The sequence below is a fragment of the Pinus tabuliformis genome, chromosome Q (genome assembly GCF_031772625.1).
Source record: "Pinus tabuliformis cultivar Carrire ecotype Pingquan chromosome Q, CPIR1, whole genome shotgun sequence".
Classification (NCBI taxonomy): domain Eukaryota; kingdom Viridiplantae; phylum Streptophyta; class Pinopsida; order Pinales; family Pinaceae; genus Pinus; species Pinus tabuliformis.
Window position 1 is genome coordinate 1362037301 of NC_142296.1, and position 21709 is coordinate 1362059009.

Sequence of the window (21709 nt, forward strand, 5' to 3'; positions counted from 1 at the left end):
TGCAGCTGCTAGGATGACACCATTGAGGAATAGATTTTTAGTTGAAATTTTGTATAAACCACCTGTCCCTGATAACATCACTAATTTATGTGTTTTTGATGATGACCAACAGATACTACATTTCATGGCTAACGCTGACATCTTCAAGGACGCAACGATAAACAAAGATGAGCACGAGTAGTCTTTGCAAAGCGTAGCTGATGACGGTAAAGGAAAGCTCATCCCCAAGGGTGTGGTATCACTCGAGAACTTGTACAATCTGCAGAATCGTTTTCAGGGGCCCGTGAATGCCAAAACTCACAAGTCCACAATGTTGTACGAATAGACCAACTTGGGAACAAACAAAGATCTGAAGTTTGTGAATCTCGGTACATGTTGCACACCACAAGAGTGACAAGCTTTTGTCCACCTATTCAAACTGTATCGTGATGTGTTCGCGTGGACGTACGATGACTTGAAAACATATGACATGCGAATAATCCAACACGTTATTCCAATCAAGGAAGGGGCCAAGACTTTTCAGTATAAGCTAAGGAAAGTGCATCCATCACTTGAACCCCTCATACAGAAAGAATTGACTAAGCTGTTGGATGCTCGGATCATTTACAAGATTCGTCATTCCACGTGGGTTTCAAATCTAGTCCTTGTTAGGAAGAAGTCCAGGGAGATCCACCTATGCGTTGATTTCCGAAATCTTAACCATGCCTCGGACAAAGATAACTACCCAGTGCCATCAATGGAACACATATTACAGACAGTATCTGGAGCAGAGATGTTCTCTTTTCTAGACGGTTTCTCAGGATACAATCAGGTTCTAGTAGCAGAGCCTGACAGACTGAAGACAACATTTTGTACCAAGTGGGGTACGTTCGCTTACCGTAGAATGTCGTTTGGGCTGGTAAATGCAGGAGCTACATTTCAGCGCGCAATGGACATCACTTTCCGTGGGCTCATCGGACAGAGCATAGTGGTCTACCTTGACAACATGACAGTCTTCTCTAGATAGCGGTTATACCACCTGCGCCATCTTAAGAAAATATTTGAGCGATGTCAGAAGTACAGGATATCCTTGAATCCCAAGAAGAGTGTCTTCGCAGTGTCTGAGGGTAACCTCCTTGGGCACATCATTGCCAAGAGTGGGATCAAGGTAGATTCAGACAGAGTTCGGACCATCACGCAGATTCCTTACCCCGTAAACAAGAAAGCTATGCAGTCCTTCCTGGGGAAGATCAACTTCCTCATAAAGTTCATCTCTGATTATGCGCAAATTGTCAAACCCATTCAAGAGATGACCAAGAAGGACACAGTGTACAGTTGGGGAAAAAGGGAAAAGGAAGCGTTTGCCCGGATTAAGCAAGCTATAGCAGAGGCGCCTACATTGTACAACCCAAACTTCAACAAAGATTTCTTGCTCTATGCGTTTGCTTCCGACACCTCACTCACGGATGTTCTCACTTAGAAAGATGAACTGAACAATGAGCAACCCATCTCTTTCATGAGCGCGAGCTTGCAAGGACCTAAACTAAACTATCCCGTCATGGACAAACAAGCATACATAGTATACAAGGTGGTTAAACACTTCAGACCCTACCTCTTGAAAAATCATTGCATTTTCTTTGTGCCACACCCAGCAGTCAGATCATTGCTTGTTCAGCAAGAGTTGGGTGAGAGAAGGGCAAACCAAATGACAGGATTGCAAGAATATGAACTTGACATCAAGACAGTTCACACCATAAAGGGTCATGGTCTTTGCAGACTAGAAGCGGAAGCAGTACATGTGTAAGAGGAAGAAGAAGATCTTGTTGGCTGGGAGCAAGAAATTTAAATGTATAATGTTGAGCAAGCCCCCCCCCACTTCGCACGGAAACTCTTGGTACGCAGACGTGCGTCAGTACCTTGAACATGGCGCCATTCCCTCTCACTTCTCTATGCGGCAAAAAAGGGAACTCTGACTGAAAGCTTTATCTTACCAGCTAGTGCATGGAGTGCTTGACATAAAACATCACAACAACGTTTTGCTCGGGTATCTGGAGGCACAGGATTCAAAAAGGGTGTTACGTGATCTCCATGATGGACTAGTCGGGGGTCACTTCGCAAGCAACAATATAATGCACAAGGTCATGCGAGCCAATTTCTACTGACCTACATTATTCAAAGTTGCACATGCCTATGCCTGCAAGTGTCCGGTCTGTCAGGGATGTGCCGACACAAAATGAAGATCAGCAGCCTTGCTGTGGCTTGTTGCAGTGGACAAACCATTCCAACAGTGGAGCTTGGACATCATTGGGGAAATTTTCTCACATTCGTCAAAGCAGCAATGCTACATATTAATTGCTACAGATTACTTTATGCAGTGGACAGAAGCAGTTCCGTTGAAACAAGCAAATGACCAAGAAGTCATCAGCTTCCTAAGGTAGAACACCATTTCCAGGTTTGGCATTCCTATATAACTTGTTTATGGCAATGCAACGAACTTTTCTTCGTTAAATCTTCATGACTTTGCATTGCAAAATGGTATTGTGTTAAAGAATTATGCTAACTACTACCCGCATGGAAATGGTCTTGCCGAGTCCACAAACATAAACCTTATCTGCATCATAAAAAATATCATTTACTCTGAACAACAAAACTGGCACTCCGCTCTGGTGAATGCTCTATGGGCTGGAGGAGTCACACCCAAACACTCTCTGAATACCCCCCCACTTCCTAGTATACGGTAAAGAAGTCATCCTCCCGTCGAATATCTACTTGCCTACTCTATAGTTGTCCCATGAATCCCAAGGCAAGCCATGTCTATTAGTTCAACATAGGATGGGCACATTACACAAGCTACAGGAAGAAAGCGTGAAAGAAAAATAAAAGTTTACTCTTCACCAGAAACCGTATCAAGAGATGGTTCGACACAAAGTCTACAGGGAGTATCAGCTTCACTGTGGGTGACTTAGTCTTGAGGTGGGATAAAACCCACAAAGATAAAGGCAAACACACGAAGTTTCAGTCCCTGTGGATTGGCCCATTCACCGTTCACGAGAAGCTTGGCCAACACATGTATCGTTTACAATCACTTGACGGGAAGATTGACACTCTTTCTGTCAATGGCCCACTCTCCCTATTAATGGTCAAGACTTAAAATATTATTTTCAATGATCTGGGGCCGTGCCCCGCACTGTGTACATACTCCTTTCATTATTGTTATATTCGTTGATTTTCAATTTTGCTTTGCTTTATTGTTTTGTTCTTTGCTTTGTTGTTTTGTTTCGCTTTGTTGTTATGTTGCTTTGTTTTGTAAATAAGTGTTGTCCTGCATTGCGTTCTGGCTTTTGAATGTGCATGTGGCTGAAGTTCAAAGAGTCTTGTGACACTGCAGCACTTGGACAATCCTGTGTCTGTCTTCTTTGTGCTTGGTTGTAAATTTTGGCCGATGAAGTCTTGATGGAAAATACAATCCGTCTATAAGGAAAGTTTTGGTCAAACCATGAACTCGTGTCCAGTCTGGGAAACCTCATGCCTATACTCAGTTTTCTGCTTTGTGTGTTCAAGCTTATCCAACTAGTAGAAACGAAGAAGGGGAAAATCTAAACAAGAAAACCTGAATCAGAGGTCTTTACATGCTTCTCTAAAGGAACAACCTCTTCTACTCTCAATAAGTCAGGATCCCTCTTCCGCCCCAAAAATAAATAAGTGCCTATGCACAGTCCTCTTTCAAAAAATAACAAAGGCAAAAGAAGAGAAATGCTTCCTACGCAGAGAGGTGAAACAAGCAACTCCACCGGGATATTGTCCAGGCTCACTGGCAGTGGAGCAATGTTTGTGTTCCTGCCTGACTATGGCGGGGTACTGTCCAGGCCTGATGGCAGTCGAGCAACACTAGAGATAAAAACAAAAAACTATACTCTAAAAACCTTAAGCTCACGAGCCAAATTACCCTTCCTGATTCAAAACACTGTGATCTGGCTGAATTTTTTTGTTGTGTTCAACTGAGTCAGTACAAGGTTAAGCATGTCTGTCCTTGGGGTAAGTGGGGAAGCTGAAGTGATATGCACAACGAATCAATACTCCCCAAAAGGCCAAGGCATTGTGCTGAAAATGAACCAAAACAGAGAAGTTGGTATTCAACCAGTGTGTCGCCAAGTGTTGTAGCGGCTACAACACCCTCCAAAATTTTGGCTTGCATCCAAATTTCGGAGCCTTCCTTGGTTTTTCCTTTGATGGTTGCAAACACTCGAGCTCACCCCATGAGCTCTTGTGAAGTCTTTTTCAACTTTTGCTTGTTTGACTAGTAGTCGTCTTTCGGCATGTTGATTGCTTTGTCATGCTTGCGATCTTATTCTAGTGAGTTTGAAGGTTTTTCTTTATGTGTTTGGGTTGTCTTCGCTATGTGAACACCTGTTGTACTCACACACAAAGTTGTAAGCACTGTCGCGCAAGTGTCGTCACGGTCGTCCGAAGGTCTATCACAAGTGTCGCGCTTGTCGCTCTCAGCTCTAAGACAATCTCACCAAGGGCATGTTTTGTCTTGTTGTCATGGTGGTTTATGTTGTCTCGGCGTCAACTATGCTAAGTGTATAATCACAATGTCAGTCTGCACAAGTTCACTTGCTTTCGACACAGCCATTTTCCCGAAAATATGTCCGACCGAACAACCCTCTTCCACCAGACCCCCACTGAGTTGCACTACGCAGTCTCAGCTCTCAGTGACCCTGCTCTGTTGCACGAAACTGTGCAGTGCTTGAGGTTTTCCTCCAGGATAGCTGCACTACGCAATCCCAAAGGTGAGCAGCCTGTCTCCCTCCCAAAATTGCGGAGATATTGCCTCCATGTCCAAACTAAACTGCGCATTTCTCAAGCACAGTCATCAAGCCTCCTTCTTGTCTGTCGGAAGTCTGCATTGCTCTGAGACCTAGGTCTGCACTGTTCTCCAAAACTGCCCAGACATGCCCAACTGGTCCTCTACTGCATTTCTCTGCACTGTTCTCAGAAAATGTGCAGAACTACTCAACTGACCCTTGCTGCCTTGCTCTGTATTGCCTTCAGAAATTGCACAAACATGTCTAGCAGTTCCCCTATTGCATGTCCTGCATTGTTCTCCAAAACTACGCAGTCATGCTCAGCATGTCCCTTTGTAGTCTCACTCTATCTTCCCTCTGGAAACTGTGCAAAACTTCCCAGTTGTCCCTCTACAACCCCGCTCTATCTTCCCTCTGGAAACTATGCAGAAGTGATTCCCCTCAGGGTCCCACCTTGCAACTGACATTGGTAACCTTCACTATGAAATTTTGCCTCCCAGTGATCACTACGCAGTTTTTCCCGACAGTGCAGGTTGTCCTCTCGGAGTTCCTCATTCCAGCCTGAGCTGTGCTCTGCACTGTCTCAGTGAGTTGTCCTCCCTCCCTGTCACCCGGAACACGAGAACAATGCATCATGCTAGACTATGAGGTTTTGGATTTGATGTCATCCCATCATGAGTGAATTTCAGGAACAGGTACATTGGTAGATCATGGCGAGACAATGAACAGGATGAAGAAGGAGCGCACATGCTAGAAGACTTGCTTGCAGCTGGATGGACGTACCAAGCATATCAAGCAACAAGCAAAAGGAACACATGCATTGAACCATCAAGCAAGACCAAGACCATCGAAGACCCCACAGCACTATGCCATGCGGAGGAAAAGACAAAGCATACCAAGAGTACATCTATCACGCAGCCGCGCAACAACTTGACATGGACACCACAGTCATCCAATACATGTCAACAGTGTCATGTCGAGTTGTATCATGATTGTCTTGGCCACATCAGCACTATGGGCCATATCCATTGTAATTGAATGTAATGTAAAGTATGGACGCACACAAGAAGTCGAAGAGTCATCTCAGTTAAAAGGTCATGAGAAGTTGAACAGTCACGAGGGTAGTCCAAGAGTCACAAGGGTCAAGCATCACCCTTGGCTATATATACCCCTCCCATTGTATGAGCAAGGACTTTTCACCTTGGCTCCTCCCACATAGCCTTGAGAGTCTGTAGTTTGTTCTTTGAGGAGCGAGGAGTGGCTCCAATGTCCCACTACTAGGACTAGTGATGTATGGTGTACAGATGTGTCTTGGGACTTTTGCTTAATTCAGAAGCTTGTTAAGGCCAACACATTTTCACACATGTTTTGTAGATGTTTGTAAGACTACTCTTTAAACATTTGTAATGCATGTTTGCTTAACTTGCACTAAGATAGTTGAATTACTTTGATTAGTTTAGTACTTACATTGTTGAAGATGTGTTGTATTGTTTACCACTGTTATCTTGTCTGTGTGGACTACTCTGCAGGACATTAGACAAACCATTGTTGTTTTCTTGGTTATAACGACCGTCACCTCCATGTGGACTACTATACTGGATGGTGTACGTGTTTTCCCTTGCACTTTGGTTTTAACGACTATCGCATCCATTGTGGAGTAGTCTGCTGAATGTTAGTAAGGCCCTTGTTGGTTTGCATGTCTCTCCCTGGGTGATATTGTTACCTTTCATCTAGAGGCTCACTTTACTCTCTCCCCTTACAGTAAGAGAATCGGGACATAAGTTACATTGCGCACTCACTACGCATACTCACTTCTCTTTTTGAAGATACAAGCATAACACTCTCATGTGATGAACAACAAGAGCTAAGGCAAATCTCTTAGATAATGGCAGCTGGGTCATCATACCAGATGGGACTCCTACACCAAATGGTGTGAGGTCTAGTTGGGACTTCATACCGGGGAGATCCCCTGAATGTTGGTGGGTCCAACACCATCAACACATGCCCAAAAGGGTCTTTCATACATGACAATGACTCTTATGACTTGTTGACTCAAAGACAAGCCCTAGAAGTACTCAATGGGTGCTTGAACTAAAAACAAATTTCCCTTGAGAATGAAACCCATGCCTCAAGAATGAGAATAATAAATTTATTTTCTCTTTACAATAAATACATAGAATCATGATAACATATGCTATTATGAAGACCGAACCTAGCTACATATTTTAACACTCCCTCTTAACTAGGGAGGTAGTCATAATCCATACAAGTTACTTGGACATTCTCAAACTAAATAATTCTCATCAGAAGAGTTGGATTGGTAAGCCATCTCATAAGCTATCTTATTAGCTTATAACAGAGCATCTTATCATACCAACCAACATTGTGACATAGCAAGGGCTTGACTAACAACTCTATCTCTCCACAAGATCAGAGCACATGCTGGTGAGACCAATGATTGATAGGAACCATCATCATTGTCTCTTAAGGCACATACCCCACCCGGGTGTTCACAGGGTATGTCCTTTTCAGGCAATTCCTATCTTGGAATAACACATCCTCAAAGAATTTCATCTTTGACTACTTTACATCTTGGATGCCCTACCAAATCCTCAAAGAATATCAGAATCAATCTCAGGTGCTTAGTAACCCAATCCTCCATTCTTTCTTCACAATATGAAGACAAGAATGATGTGTCTATTTCTCCTCATGGCCTTCACTAAGACTTACAGTTGTTAGTCTTGGTCTAGAGCATGACACATGAAATAGATAACCATATCTATTACTCCCTCTTAACCAGGGAGGACCAACTCATTCCTATAAAAGGAATATACCCAAACTCCCTCTTAACTAGGGACTTGTTCAACAACAACTCTTTCGTGGAGATCATGATACTATCATCTACTAGAATAGCTCCTCCTTTTGATGTCATGAACTTCATCTTCTTCATTATGGAGCCTTCATCTTCTAGTTCTTCTTTATAGGGAATCAAAGATCCATCACTTCCCTTCAATGAACCATAGGATTGGACCAATAGTCATGTCATCCTTCTTTTCATCAGAAAGTGATTTTCCAGTCCACATCTGGCTTCTCTTCATACAACTACCTCTTCCAAGTCATGTTTCCTTCAGGATCTTCCATCCAACCACATGAGCGCTAGTTGTAGGTGACATCAACAACTCTCTTTCGGTAGCCCTGTATCAACTCAACCAGATGTTGTTCAAAAATAAAAAATAAATGAACATCAATACAAAGTTACCTTTTGTGATGGCCTTTCATCATGACAACTTCTTGCAATATCAACATCCTGCACATTCATAAATATATCTCCAAGACTTTCAATGTTAAGGTCTCTTTTCTTTATAGACTTTATCAAAGTCTTCATATCCTTTTTATGATGATATCATAGCCAATTCTTTTAGTCGTTGGATGTTGATCACTTATCTTATCTTACATGACCGTAGTTGCATCTTTCATAGACTCTCCTTCCTTTCGTCACATATTGTTTCCTAGGAATTTCCATACATAGTTCCTTCATCTTTGTCGACCACCTCATATTCCATACGAGGAACTATTATGTTGACTTCATTTTATCAATATGTGAACTAGTTTAAAGGTATATGCCTTCATGCATCTTTCTAAAGGAAGATATCCTTCTTTTTCGATCATGCTCATGAGATAGATCATTTACCCATGTTATCTGCAACTATATGATGACATGACTTAATCTATCAAATACATGCATACATACCTCTTTTCTCCTTTTGGTCATCTAGACCTCCTTTGGAAACTTCCTTTCCTTGCTTGAAAGTACTTGACATGTTGCACTCCTTTGTCATCATACCATCATCCTTCTAAACAAAAGATCCCACACAAGGTGGAATGTAGACCATCAGTGAGACACTTGCTTCTTCCAAGTAGAGGTGAACCTTCTAATGAAGATTCCAATGGAGGATCTTGATTATCCTCATCCTGCAAATGCTCCTTCCTATAGATGATGTATGATGATTTCTTTCTATGCTAGATGACTTTCTTCCAATCATATTACTACTTCGGTATGAGCTACTATCATTATGACTGCTACAACCATGTAGAATTTTACTTCAACTATCCTTTCAAGTTTCTATAATGATGTTATGAGCTCTTGCTTTAATCGTATGATGTTGTCTCCTAATATGATGCATCTTAATGATTTCTACTATGATAGCTATCTTGTAAAAAATTGAAAAGAATTAAGTGAAGGAATATTTCTCAGTCATAGTAGAGATCTTTCACTTCCTCCTTCTTTGATTTCGTCTTCTCAGGGTTTTCCACATCTTCGGTGACATGGGCCTCATTTCTTTCTTTTCTTTCATTATTATCCTTTTTGAGTTTCAGACAATCTCTCTTGAAATTTCCATATTCTTGACAGCCATAGCATTGGATCTTGGACATATTGATCTTCTTCTTTTTTTTAGGACCAAAATTTCCAAACTTTCCTTTTCTTCTAGCCATGACAACAAATGCTTGAACTTTCTCATTTGATCCCACATCACTTTTTGCCTTCAATCTTGTTTCCTCAATCTTACATAATGACCAAAGTTCACTAAATGGGGTGGCTTCCTTCTTTCCATAGATGCTTGATACAAAGTTGCCCCATTCCTCCGGTAGTGCATTAAGCACAACGATGGTCATCTCTTTGTCAGACATTATTTCCCCCAACTCTTGCAGTTGGTCTCTTATTTGTGACACCCTCATAAAGTATGAGGTTATTCCTTCTTCCTTTGATATCTTCATCTTGTAGATCTCGGTTCTCAATGATATCACTTCTCCTATAGTGCTTATGAAGAATAATTCTACCAGTTTGTTATAGATGTCTTTTGACTTCTCTAATTTTTCCACATAAGGGATGAGGGAATCCTTGATTGATTCTATAAGGATTCTTTGAGCCCTTATTTACCCTTCATATACTTTGCTAGAGCTTCAACTTCTTCTTTTGGTGGTTCGACAATTACACCCTTGATATGTCCAATGACTTCATTTTCTAAGAGAATAAAATCTGTCCTCTTCTTCCATGTAAGGAAATTTGATGACCCAACCAACTTATTGCTCTCCTTGTAAAATGAAGCCATTTTGATAGTAGATTCAATTATAAATATAAGGATATGTACTTGTCAAGTGAAGATGCTCCTTTGATGGTGATATCTTCAACTTGATGCCTTCTTGATTTTGATGATGATATTTGCTTCCTTGAAGATGACAATGCTTCTTCTAGAGATGTCCTTCAAATATGCTTGTGATGATATTCTTGATTCAAATAGAGGGAGAACACCTTGATTCCTTTGATATTTCTTCTTTGATGTGGAGACTTCAAGATGATTCAATGTGTATACCTTCTTTATTTGAGTGGAGGTGGGGTCCTTAAGGTCTTCTTCTTCTTGTTGCTTCTAGATGGTATGATCCTTGAAGTGGGTAGTCCTTGATGCTCCTTATATTGTTTCACCCTTATGTATATGTTTTATGGACAATTATCTTTTGCAGATAGAAGTGAATCCCCTAGATCTAGTGGTTGATCTTTAAACAATAGAAACCAAAAAGGACAATGTTTTCCTTAGAGAAATTAATAAATGGAGGAAAGGCCTACCTGGAGTCCAACGCTAGTCCTTCTCTTCTCTTGGCTTGTAGACTTTAGATCCAACTCCAATTACTATAAATGGAACCTACAAGACAATCACAACAAACAAGAGAACTACAAGACATCCATAACATAAACTAATATCTCTATTCAATGAGTCAAGTGGGCATTGAAATACATATGCATCAAATAGACACAAAGCATAGGAAAACAAAGCTTCTTGTATTAATGAAATGTAGGAGAAGATTACAACCCTTTTTGCAGTTCTTGACAATGTAGAATCTCCCACCAAACTTGTCCTTCCTTAGCCACAAGGCAAGACTTCAATCACAACTCAAGGATGGTAATGGATCCTTAGGTGAAAAGCAACAACATCAGGGCATAGCTAAGAGTCTCCAAAATCCAACCTAGACTCTATGGGAGGCAGTGAATTTATAGGGTAAAAGTGGTAGTTTAGGATTTACCAATCTAGGCTTGAGATCCACATATGAAGGAGGATAAGCTCTAGGGATAAGAGATAAGACCTATAGAGTAGGATAGGATAGGAATTCAAGATCTTTATCCATGGTAAATGGTTAAAACCACCTTAGAAGCTTTTGGAAGAAAAGTTTCGTAAATATTTTTTATTTTTCCCAAAATTTTAGAACCATCGCACCTGCAAAGGAGAGAAACTTGCGCTAGTCAGTGTAGGTTATCAATCATGCAACATGTGACCATCGCAGGTCGACTGGAAGGAAGAGTGCGTTGGGGCCAAAATTGAGTTTTTCAATTGATAAACTCAGAATTCTTGGACTTTTTAGAGAATCAATGCTTGAGGATTTGCAAAGGGATAATGACATGGTGTCAAGGAGCTTGATTGATCTAGTTTCTAGGCCATTTGAATGAATGTGGAAAAATGACATGTAACAGAATCCCTTCTCAATGATTCAATGTCCTCTTTTATGTCTTAACCTTTCTTGATACTCCTTTTGATGGTCCTTCTTCAAGCTGCATTTCCTTGTCTTGTCACTTTAGCCCTGATACCATGTTGAGAAATATAGGGCAACTAGATTAAGTGATTTCTCTTACTTTGATAACTGCTTGTGACGTATTTTTACTTAAATTAATTAGCTTCTTCTTTCTCTTGATTATATTGAGTGTTCTTATCATCAAACAACTACCAAATCATAAAGAACAATGAGGCAAGAGGACACAAGATGTAAGCGATCAAACAGGGCCAAAACCTCTCCTCTTGAGAGGAAAACCCATAAGAATTCTTCTATTCTTGTAGAGTCTTCAAATGACTAATTCCAATACCTAAGACCCTTGACAAAGACTCCTCCAACACTAAGTCAACCTTCCTTGATGAAATTTCTTTCCAGCAATTTCAACCCCAACAACTTCTTCAATAATTTCGACCTCAACAGTTTCTTTTGCAACTTCGACCCCAACAGTTTCTTCTGCAACTTTGGCACCAACATTTTCTTCTGTGACTTCGACCCCAACAACTTTCCAATAATTCGACTTGCCCAACAAATTTCCAGAACTTCAACATGCCAAGCAACTTTCCATCAACTCAACTTGCCTGGAAAATTTCAGCACTCGTCTTGCCCAACAATTTTCCAACAACTCGACTTTTCCCAACCATTTTAGAAATCCTAACACAAGAGAGAGAGATCCAAAAAATTTATCTTGTTTTTCTTCTTCTTATCCTTGATTTTCGTCCTTTTCTAGCTTCTTTCTTGACGAGATCGAACTTGCTTGAGGTGTATCCAAATGAGATTGAGTTCCTTCTTATATATAGGCTTTCCACGGGTACAAATTTCTTCCTTGAGCCCAACTTGATATTTCATGTAGCCCAACTTGCTTAAAGCACCATGAAAATGTCTTAGAGGGTCTTTGACTCTAATTTGACTCAAATAATTTTTTTCTTTATAATATGTAACATGCCTAAAAGGGTCTTTTATACATGACAATGACTCTAATGATTTTTTGGCTCAAAGAAAATCCCTAGAAGCACTCAATGGGTGCTTGAACTAAAAATAAATTTCCCTAATAGCATGAAACCCATGCCTCAAGAATGACAATAATAAATTTATTTTTCTCTTTATAATAAATACATAGAATCATGATTACATATGTCATTATGAAGACTGAACCTAGTTACATATTTCAACAATCATTGATTTCATAGTAGAAGAAACAACATGGATTTGATTGGATGGTGGTTGGCATACACATAGCAAGTTTAAAAAAAAGGAAAGTATATGTGTTGCTTTATTTCACACATAGAAAAGTAGCCAAGATTAAATATTTCATAAAAATTGACGCATGTATCTAGAAACATGCAAGAAAGAAAAGATATAAATGATCAAGGTCTAAAAGGATGGCTTACAATGAATTAGTTGAGAAATGATGTCAAGCCACATTGTAATATTTTTTCCTTTTTCTAAGTCATGAAAAGTTAAGACAAGTGCGAGCAAAAGATATTACATTTGTACGTAATGAATTTTTTTGGGGTAAGGTCTTTAATCATATTAAAATAATAGAAATCTGGACTTAAAGTAAAAAGTCCATGCTATTTGTAAAAAGTGAGATATTTTTTAAAACTTTAAAGAGTTGAGATTGGTTGTAATGACTATATGTCAAACAAAGGATACGAGTCGATAATATTTTTAATTGAAGTCTAGGAAAAGTTTTCACTAAGGCTATATCCTTTTTAAGAAAGAAAATTTTGGGATGCATGATTGATGTTCCCTAACACTCCAATTTCATATTTATGATCTAAGTCATAATTCGTGTTGCAAATAGAGAGTTTTTCATGTCATATAAATATGTTGTTGTGAGTTTGGATAGAAGAAAAAGTAATTCTCATTGTAAGGACATTTGTTTTGGCTAACTATTGTCGCAAGTTTTAGTCTATGTTGAAATTAGCCATTCCAACATCTGACAAAGTGTATTAGAAAATATTTGTAAGACTTATTGACTACCAAACAAAAATATTATAAAGACATGTAGAATACCGCAATGAAGATCTCAAGCAAGCATAATATAAAAAGAGTTAGAGTTTGACAAAGATGATGCAACCAAAGTTGGATTAAAGATGACAAAGAAAGAGAAGAAGATGAAGACTCCATGAAATAAGAAGATGGTGAAAGAAAGTTGAAGTAGATAGACTCATGGGCATGAATAGAAGAAGCAAAGGCAATATCATATTGGAAAAGAAAAAGAGACAACATAAAGAATGAGGAAGCGAAAGAGAAACTCTAAAAAGGGAGAAATGCAAAGAAAGACAATGGAAATGTTAGAACGAAGAAGCAAGATAAGAATAAATAGTACCATTTGTTGATGCAAAAGCAGTGAGTGCATGAAAAATGACATCCCTAAATGATTTAATGTTCCTTGAATAATGTATATCTATACAAAATGGTATTGGTCTTATGTTTGTATAAGGGCTAGATTAACCTAAAATATTGGAATTGTATATACTTGGAGTCAATGTTGATGTAAGCCTTGACTGTTAAGAATTTATATGAGAGAGACATGACAAGAAAAGTGGTGGAAAAGGCTTTAAGTTGTTGTATTGCAGTATTAATCCCAATATATGAATTTATCATACTTTGAGGTTTTTTAGGTACTCATAGTCTAACATTCACCCCTTGCCGCCCACCCCCCTCAATCACAAGTATGAATATTTGTACAACATCTATACCAATAACTTTTGTCATCTTTCAATTTGAAACTATTGAACTGAGATTTAATGGAAATTTGCTTGAAAAAATCACCTATATCTGAATTTTTGGAAGTGAATAATTTGTTGAATAATTGAAATTATTGTAGCTTTGTTGTTGAGGAGACCAATCAATATGCTAGAATTCCCAATTGTGACTAAATATTGATTGAGATTTGATTGGTAAGACTTAAAAACTCGAAACCTAATATTTGATATTACCCCCTATTAGGTGCAAGGTGAGAAGTTTTTCAATAGTTCATTATATTATATAGATGGTGGATTTTTTAGCTGACCACTAACCTTCTTCCATGGAAATTGATGGTTTATGGTTTACCACTAAAGAATCTGATTTGAATAATGCAGTGGCTTCTAGATGACCACTAACTAATCTTCTTGAATAATGTGGTGGTTTCTGGTTTACCACTAACCATGTTTACTTCATCAATTTACTCCTCCCCTTAAAAATGTAGGATAGTTTCTTTTATCATTATGCTCTCCCCCCGTAGGTGTGGAGAGTGTCATCTTTGACTCTTCTTTTTTCTATATCTTTACCACTATTTTGACTAGTTAGTAAGAGTGAAGTAGTTGTTGTACTTGCAGATTCCATCTCCAAGAATTTATCCATCCATAATTGATTATCTTTTTAGTTTGCTTTTTCTTTCGTCATTTTTCTTATAAGTGGTTTTTCTTCCCGCAATGAAGACAAGCATGGAGGTCAAAACACTGACTCTCTATATGACCATATCTTTGACAATGTTGGCACTTTTTGTCAATACTCTTAACTCCTTCAAGAAACCCTTCTCTCACAAATTGAATTGGCTTGGAGCAATCTACAATATAAAATTTGTTTTCTTTGGTGTATCCCATTCCATGTTAAGTTTTGTTGAGCGATATTTATTCCCAAGGTCTAACAACCATCTTGGAAAGCTCTTCATCTTGTTATTTTTCTTCTTCACAATTTATTTTGCTACTGATATTGTTGTTATTATGTGCTTCATTCATTAATTGCATCAAGTCATCTGTGACACATAGAGCATCAATCACTTGTATTATATCTTGGGTATCACAAGTTGCACCAACTTGTGTCATTATTTCATGTGTATCACATACTACATCGAACTTTTGGGTAAGGTCCTTTGTACAACTTGTTGCATCAATGTTCTCTATTAGCTCTTTTGTTCCATTAATTACATCTATTTTTTGGGTGAACTCATTTGTATTACAAGGTGTAGTAACTATTTGGAGGAGATATCATGTGTCACAAATTGTAGATTCCATTTTTGTTGTAGATTTTGCATTAAGCATATTATCAAGTTGATATTTTTTGTTCTCTTAATTTTATCTGAAGTGCATCGATCAATTGGTCCTTCATGTCTATATCACTTTGAAGATTATTTACTGACTACAATGTATTAGCCATTTGATAAATTATAATTTGTTTTTTGTGTAAGTTCCACTGCAATACTTTTATTTGATTTTGCAAGTCATGATTGTATTATTGCAAATTCTTGATTTCCTAAGATGCATTTTCTAGATGCTTTCCTCCTTTACCCATTTTTCACTTGACACGCTTGCTTGTACTCGTTCTTTTATCTACGGCTCACTTGATTTTTGTCACTTTAGAGTGTCAAGTACTACCAATCATGCACCCTAAAGGAGTGATTACAATATATTGACTTTGATGACTCAGTTGACCCCGTTATTCAATTTCATGACAAGTTTAATACAAGAGAAAAAATTAATTTTATTGTCATATCCATACTATGATGGGAATTTCCCACATACAAATAAAATCCTTCCACCTATTTTCTCCTTCATAATAGTTGGTCAAGTTTTCTACTAGTTTTGAGGCAATAACTATGTGATCAAGACAATGCATCATGAAAAAACGACATGTGCACCACTTATTGAACAAATCAATTATAGTGCATCTTTTTTTCGGGCTACATCAATGATTATTTTAGTGTTTTTTTATGTGAGAGAAATTACTTTTAAAATAAAAATTAATATACCTCAACCATTTGAAGGCTTTCTAGCTGGAAATTTGGATATATTTTTCAAAAGACTTTGAAACTTGATAAAACTATTACATTCAAGTTGTGCCTAGGGCATCTTTGAACAACAATCATAATTTTTAGATCTTGATGGGCAGTGGTTGATTTGCATTACTGTAAAGGCCCAAAATCTAGATTCCATGACCCTTAAAAGCTATGAAAATTGCAATAACTCTCTTCATTTTCATGAACCCATTTTGAGCCATAAATTTTACTCAACGAATGCATTTGCTAAGGTCCAAATCTACGAGAAAACTCAAGCAGCCTTGAGCAAGGACAAAAAACCTTGAATTACAATCTCTAGATAACTAAGAAGAGTGTGACAGCTTGATTGCATCAATCAAAACTAACAAAACCCCCCAAAAAAGAAATGGAAGATAACATATTCTATAAAGCAAATATGTCTAATTGTTGAAAAGGGGGATGAGCTCTAGGAGATCATTGTTGGTTAACTCATTGCAATGTAGAGGTAGAAGATGAGCTGCTACAAATTAAATTTTGTGGTTGAATCCTAGATCCACTTTGAGGATTATTTGTTCCTTTTGTTTTCTTGAAGCCGATATGTGCATTCTTCATATCATTATGAGCTCGTGAGGTCACAACATATCTTTGCTCTTTCACTTGGAATCATCATATCATGCAATAGATAATTCATGCCTTCTCTTTTTAGAATACGGCATAAGAAACCTATGTGCACATGCCAACAATATCCATGATCACTATATGGTTCTCAATGGCTGTAACAAGATGTTAGCTTTGATATCCGATTTTTCTCATGCACACCAGATTTTTTATTATTGATGACTAAGGGATCTCCACAAACATCCAAGATCAGAATTTGGCCACACACTAATGGGGACATTGCTATGCATCGCTTGCAAAGTAATGTGGATTTAGACTGTGGTAAAAAAACAAATTGCATTTGATTGCTAATGTAGCAAATTAGATCAAACTAAAGAAGCACTAGAGCCCAACCCAAACAAATCTCAAAGAGGGTGTTAAAACCTTCAACTAATATACAAAAATATAGATATTTGAAACTAAAAGATGTTGCATCTAATCCAAAATATAACCCTAAAGAGGCCATTTAAGCAATTTGATGTCTTGTAGGACTAATATTAGCAACATACAAATTTAATGTTGTTTGTAGCAAAAAAAAATCCCAAAAAAATCCCTTAAGAGTGTTGACAAATCACATCTAAACCAGATCTATGATGCTTACAAATCAAGGAAATTACTACAATACTTGGCATATCACTTGCTATGAGATTGATTAACATTTCTCGTTTTCTTCAAGATTCATGACATAAACTTTTCAGAATATTTTTTATGGTGGAATTATTTACCATGAAGAATTGTCTCATCTTTTACGTTGCTCATGCAAAGTGATGTAGATCTGCATTTTTTTTTATGTAGGTAACTTGACTTCTTTATTGGATCACTACCATGGAACAACTTCCACACATCACCTCAACTTAGACTTCACCTCTCATAATTTGGCTTTGATGAATATCAACCTTTGTTAACTTCATTGGCTTGGATACCATGTTAAGAATTGACATGAGCAAGACAAGAGAAGAAAATTGGCAGAAAAGGATTTAAACCATTGTATTGCAACATTGATCCCATGATTTGAATTTATTGGATTTTTTGATTGGCTAGGGACTCATAGTCTAACATTTATGAGGTATGTATACCCCCATAATTTGTTATGTTGAAAAAATTGCGGTGGTCTAAAAACCACTTTCTAGGGCAAGGTTCATGGTAAACTGAAATCACTTGTCATGAAAGAGGAAGGTTCATGGTAAGCTTAAACCACTTGTCATGAAAGAGGAAGGTTCATGGTCAATCATAAACCACTTGATGTAATGTGTTGTTTGTGGTAAGTTGAAAGCACTTGAGAATTATAATGATTAAGGGTGAGTCGATGTGAAATTCAAAGGTGTGTTGGTAGGGTAATCCAAGAAAACCTAGAGTGTGTTTACGAGTCATCCAAAGAAAACTAAGGATGTGGCTTAGGTAATCCAAAGAAAACCCAAGATAATTATTTATCACGATGCAAGGGAAGTGAAATAGTATGTGATTGAAGATATTTCATTGAACCATGTACAAGATAAGATTTTGTAGAGAATTTGTGGATATAACAATTAGGGACCCATGTATTCCATTGGATGGTAACTTTTTTATATGGACTTGAACAAATACAATTTTTATGTTTTGCAGGTACAAGATAAAAAAAATGAGGAAGATTGAGGATGAAGAATGAAGAATACACAATATCATATAAGACTAAAGATGAAGACACAAATTAGGGAAGGCAAAGATCGGAGAAGATGAAAATGAAATAGAGACTAGTTCAATTAAAGAAAAAATATGTCAACTTGAGATCACAAATACTCATTAAGGGGGAGTATGAAGGAATAACTCCTACTTGTGAATTATAAATTATATTATGGTTTGTAATGATGTAGACTAATTCTAAGAGTCTACTTAAAAATTAAAGATGAAGAGAACAAAGATATAATAGGGATGAAAACTAGTTGAAAAAATTATGGAAAGATATAATGAGATGGCTATGGAGACAATTGAATTAATTTTCCAATTATGACATAGTTTTTATGGTCACCTATTGTTATATAAAGTGACCAATTGTATAATAAAATGACGTGTGTGGATGGTATAATTAATTGAATTTCCTCTTCAAGGGTTTCATGAGTGCAAATTTCCTTTACCCTTGCTTCATAAATGTTTGTACAAATTTGTTGTTGGGTATTAAACGAACAAAAAAAAGTAGACATGTAGAATTATAGGATTTCCAAGCCTAGTTGAAGTTGACTTGGGTAGAGTTGTTGAGTTTCCAAGCTACATTCAAGTTATTTGTGTATTTAGTTGATAGTTGACTAATCTATGTTGAGATTTCGTGGAGGACATGTCAAGCCTCCTCCTTCATAGATGATGTCTCATCATCATCTTATGTCTACTTTATGCTAAATTATGAAAACTTGAATGGAGTTATTGGAGTACCAAAGTCCACATTAAATCATTTTCGACTTGGATGTCAAGTTGATGGTCTTTGTCATTTTCCACTAGGGGATGGATTAGGCCTCTTCAAATTAAGAATGATAGTCCTCTATATTCTCATCCCATAACTGAAAGGGTTTTATTAGAGAATGCTCTATGAACTATCTAGTTTGAGGCTTAGGCCCTTATAAATGGTGTGGCTAAACAATAATTAAAACCCTCCATTTTTCAAGCATGATACTTTCACGGTTTCTATTGGAATTCATAATCATTAACTTTCCTTATATTTGAAGGCTTACAATCAACATTATTAATGTCACAAAAAAAAAACTGTACATAATTTTATTACAAGATTTCTTGAAAATATCTTTGAAAATAATCATATAATATAAATATTATGATTTTTTTAAATAACTAAAGCTTCATCATAAATCTTTGAAATATTTGAATGTGTTTGTTTGGTTTGTGGGAAGTTCGCTACCAATATGCTTTAACACACTAAAATTACATAGGTTTTTTTCACTCACATGATTTTTTCATTTTAGTTAAAAAAGAATTATCAATGATATTTTGTAAACATGTATCTTGTTAAATAATGAATCCATACAGGTGAGGATAGTTTTAAATAGAGGAGGAATTACCTGTTATAGAGTTTTATAAACCCAACGTTTCGGGCTACTGAGTGAGTCCATCATCAGGGGTTGCAACAATAGATATTCTAGAGATATTAATGATGTATGCATGAGCTACATTTAGTTTCGCTATGGATAATCTTAATTTCTCGAATTCTGATGCGTTGTCCATCATGTCCCTTCCATGGTAGGACTTGATGTTGAGATGAGGAATTACCTGTTATAGAGTTTTATAAACCCAACGTTTCGGACTACCAAGTGAGTCCATCATCAGGGGCTGCGACAATAGATATTCTAGAGATATTAATGATGTATCCATGAGTTATATTTAGTTTCGCTCTGGATAATCTTAATTTCTCGAATTCTGATGCGCTGTCCATCATGTCCCTTCCATGGTAGGACTTGACGTTGAGAGGAGGAATTACCTGTTATAGAGTTTTATAAACCCAACGTTTCGGACTACCAAGTGATTCCATCATCAAGGGCTGCGACAATAGATATTCTAGAGATATTAATGATGTATCCATGAGCTATATTTAGTTTCGCTCTGGATAATCTTAATTTTTCGAATTCTGATGCGTTGTCCATCATGTCCCTTCCATGGTAGGACTTGATGTTGAGAACCTCCCTCCTCTCAACATCAAGTCCTACCATGGAAGGGACATGATGAACAACGCATCAGAATTCGAAAAATTAAGATTATCCAGAGCGAAACTAAATATAGCTCATGGATACATCATTAATATCTCTAGAATATCTATTGTCACAACCCCTGATGATGGAATCACTTGGTAGTCTGAAACGTTGGGTTTATAAAACTCTATAACAGGTAATTCCTCCTCTCAACGTCAAGTCCTACAATGGAAGGGACATGATGGACAGCGCATCAGAATTCGAGAAATTAAGATTATCCAGAGCAAAACTAAATATAGCTCATGGACACATCATTAATATCTCTAGAATATCTATTGTCGCAGCCCTAATGATGGACTCACTTGGTAGTCCGAAACATTGGGTTTATAAAACTCTATAATAGGTAATTCCTCCTCTCAACATCAAGTCCTACCATGGAAGGGACATGATGGACAGCGCATCAGAATTCGAGAAATTAAGATTATCTAGAGCGAAACTAAATATAGCTCATGGATACATCATTAATATCTCTAGAATATCTATTGTTGCAGCCCCTGATGATGGACTCACTTGGTAGTCTGAAACATTGGGCTTATAAAACTTTATAACATGTAATTCCTCCTCTATTTATAACATGTATCTTAACATTCATTTCAATGATATAAATATTAAATAAAATTAACATGTGTATTGAAATAAAATATTAAATATAATTAACATGTGTATATTTGCAACATGTAAAGATTATTCAAAGATCCATGTTAATAATATTTAAAAATGTTTATAATTTATAGTGATTCAATTAATTTTCCAATACTTTTCATATTATGTATTTGTGTGATTTCCATTGTGGGTAACAACATAGAGATAAGTTCCCAAATAATCTCTAGTAATAGACACTAGAAGTGCCTACTCTAATGTCTACGACTGTGAATTATTCAAAAAATGATCTTTATTTTTTATCATTTTTCTTTCGTGGTAAATTTTCACTATTGATTTGATGTGATTTTTAGGAATATTTTCAAATAAGTGCAATACATGTTAATCTTTGTTTGATTTAGATTTCAAGGTTTTGGGTATATATTTCACTAAGATTGTTTAGGATTTGCACTCAACCTCAATAATTGGTGTAACAACATGTCATTTAGACAGGAAGACCACAATGTGAAAGAAAACATAATGAACAAACTTTAGCCCTATGACCTTATCGACAAACCAGATCTATACTATCTTAGAAATTTGTACATTTTTTTGAA

The 21709-nt window shown here is 37.1% G+C and overlaps 1 protein-coding gene across 1 annotated transcript in view; it reads left to right on the plus strand.

Annotated features, from left to right (window-relative positions):
• LOC149224983 (flavin-containing monooxygenase FMO GS-OX-like 4) overlaps positions 1–18861 on the plus strand; it is a 320681-nt gene extending 301820 nt beyond the window's left edge. Inside the window, exon 8 of the mRNA XM_089386381.1 lies at positions 18391–18861. Within this exon, the coding sequence (XP_089242507.1) occupies positions 18391–18401 (11 nt within the window). The 3' untranslated portion in view covers positions 18402–18861. The remainder of the gene's footprint in view (positions 1–18390) is intronic.
• Positions 18862–21709: the final 2848 nt, after the last annotated feature.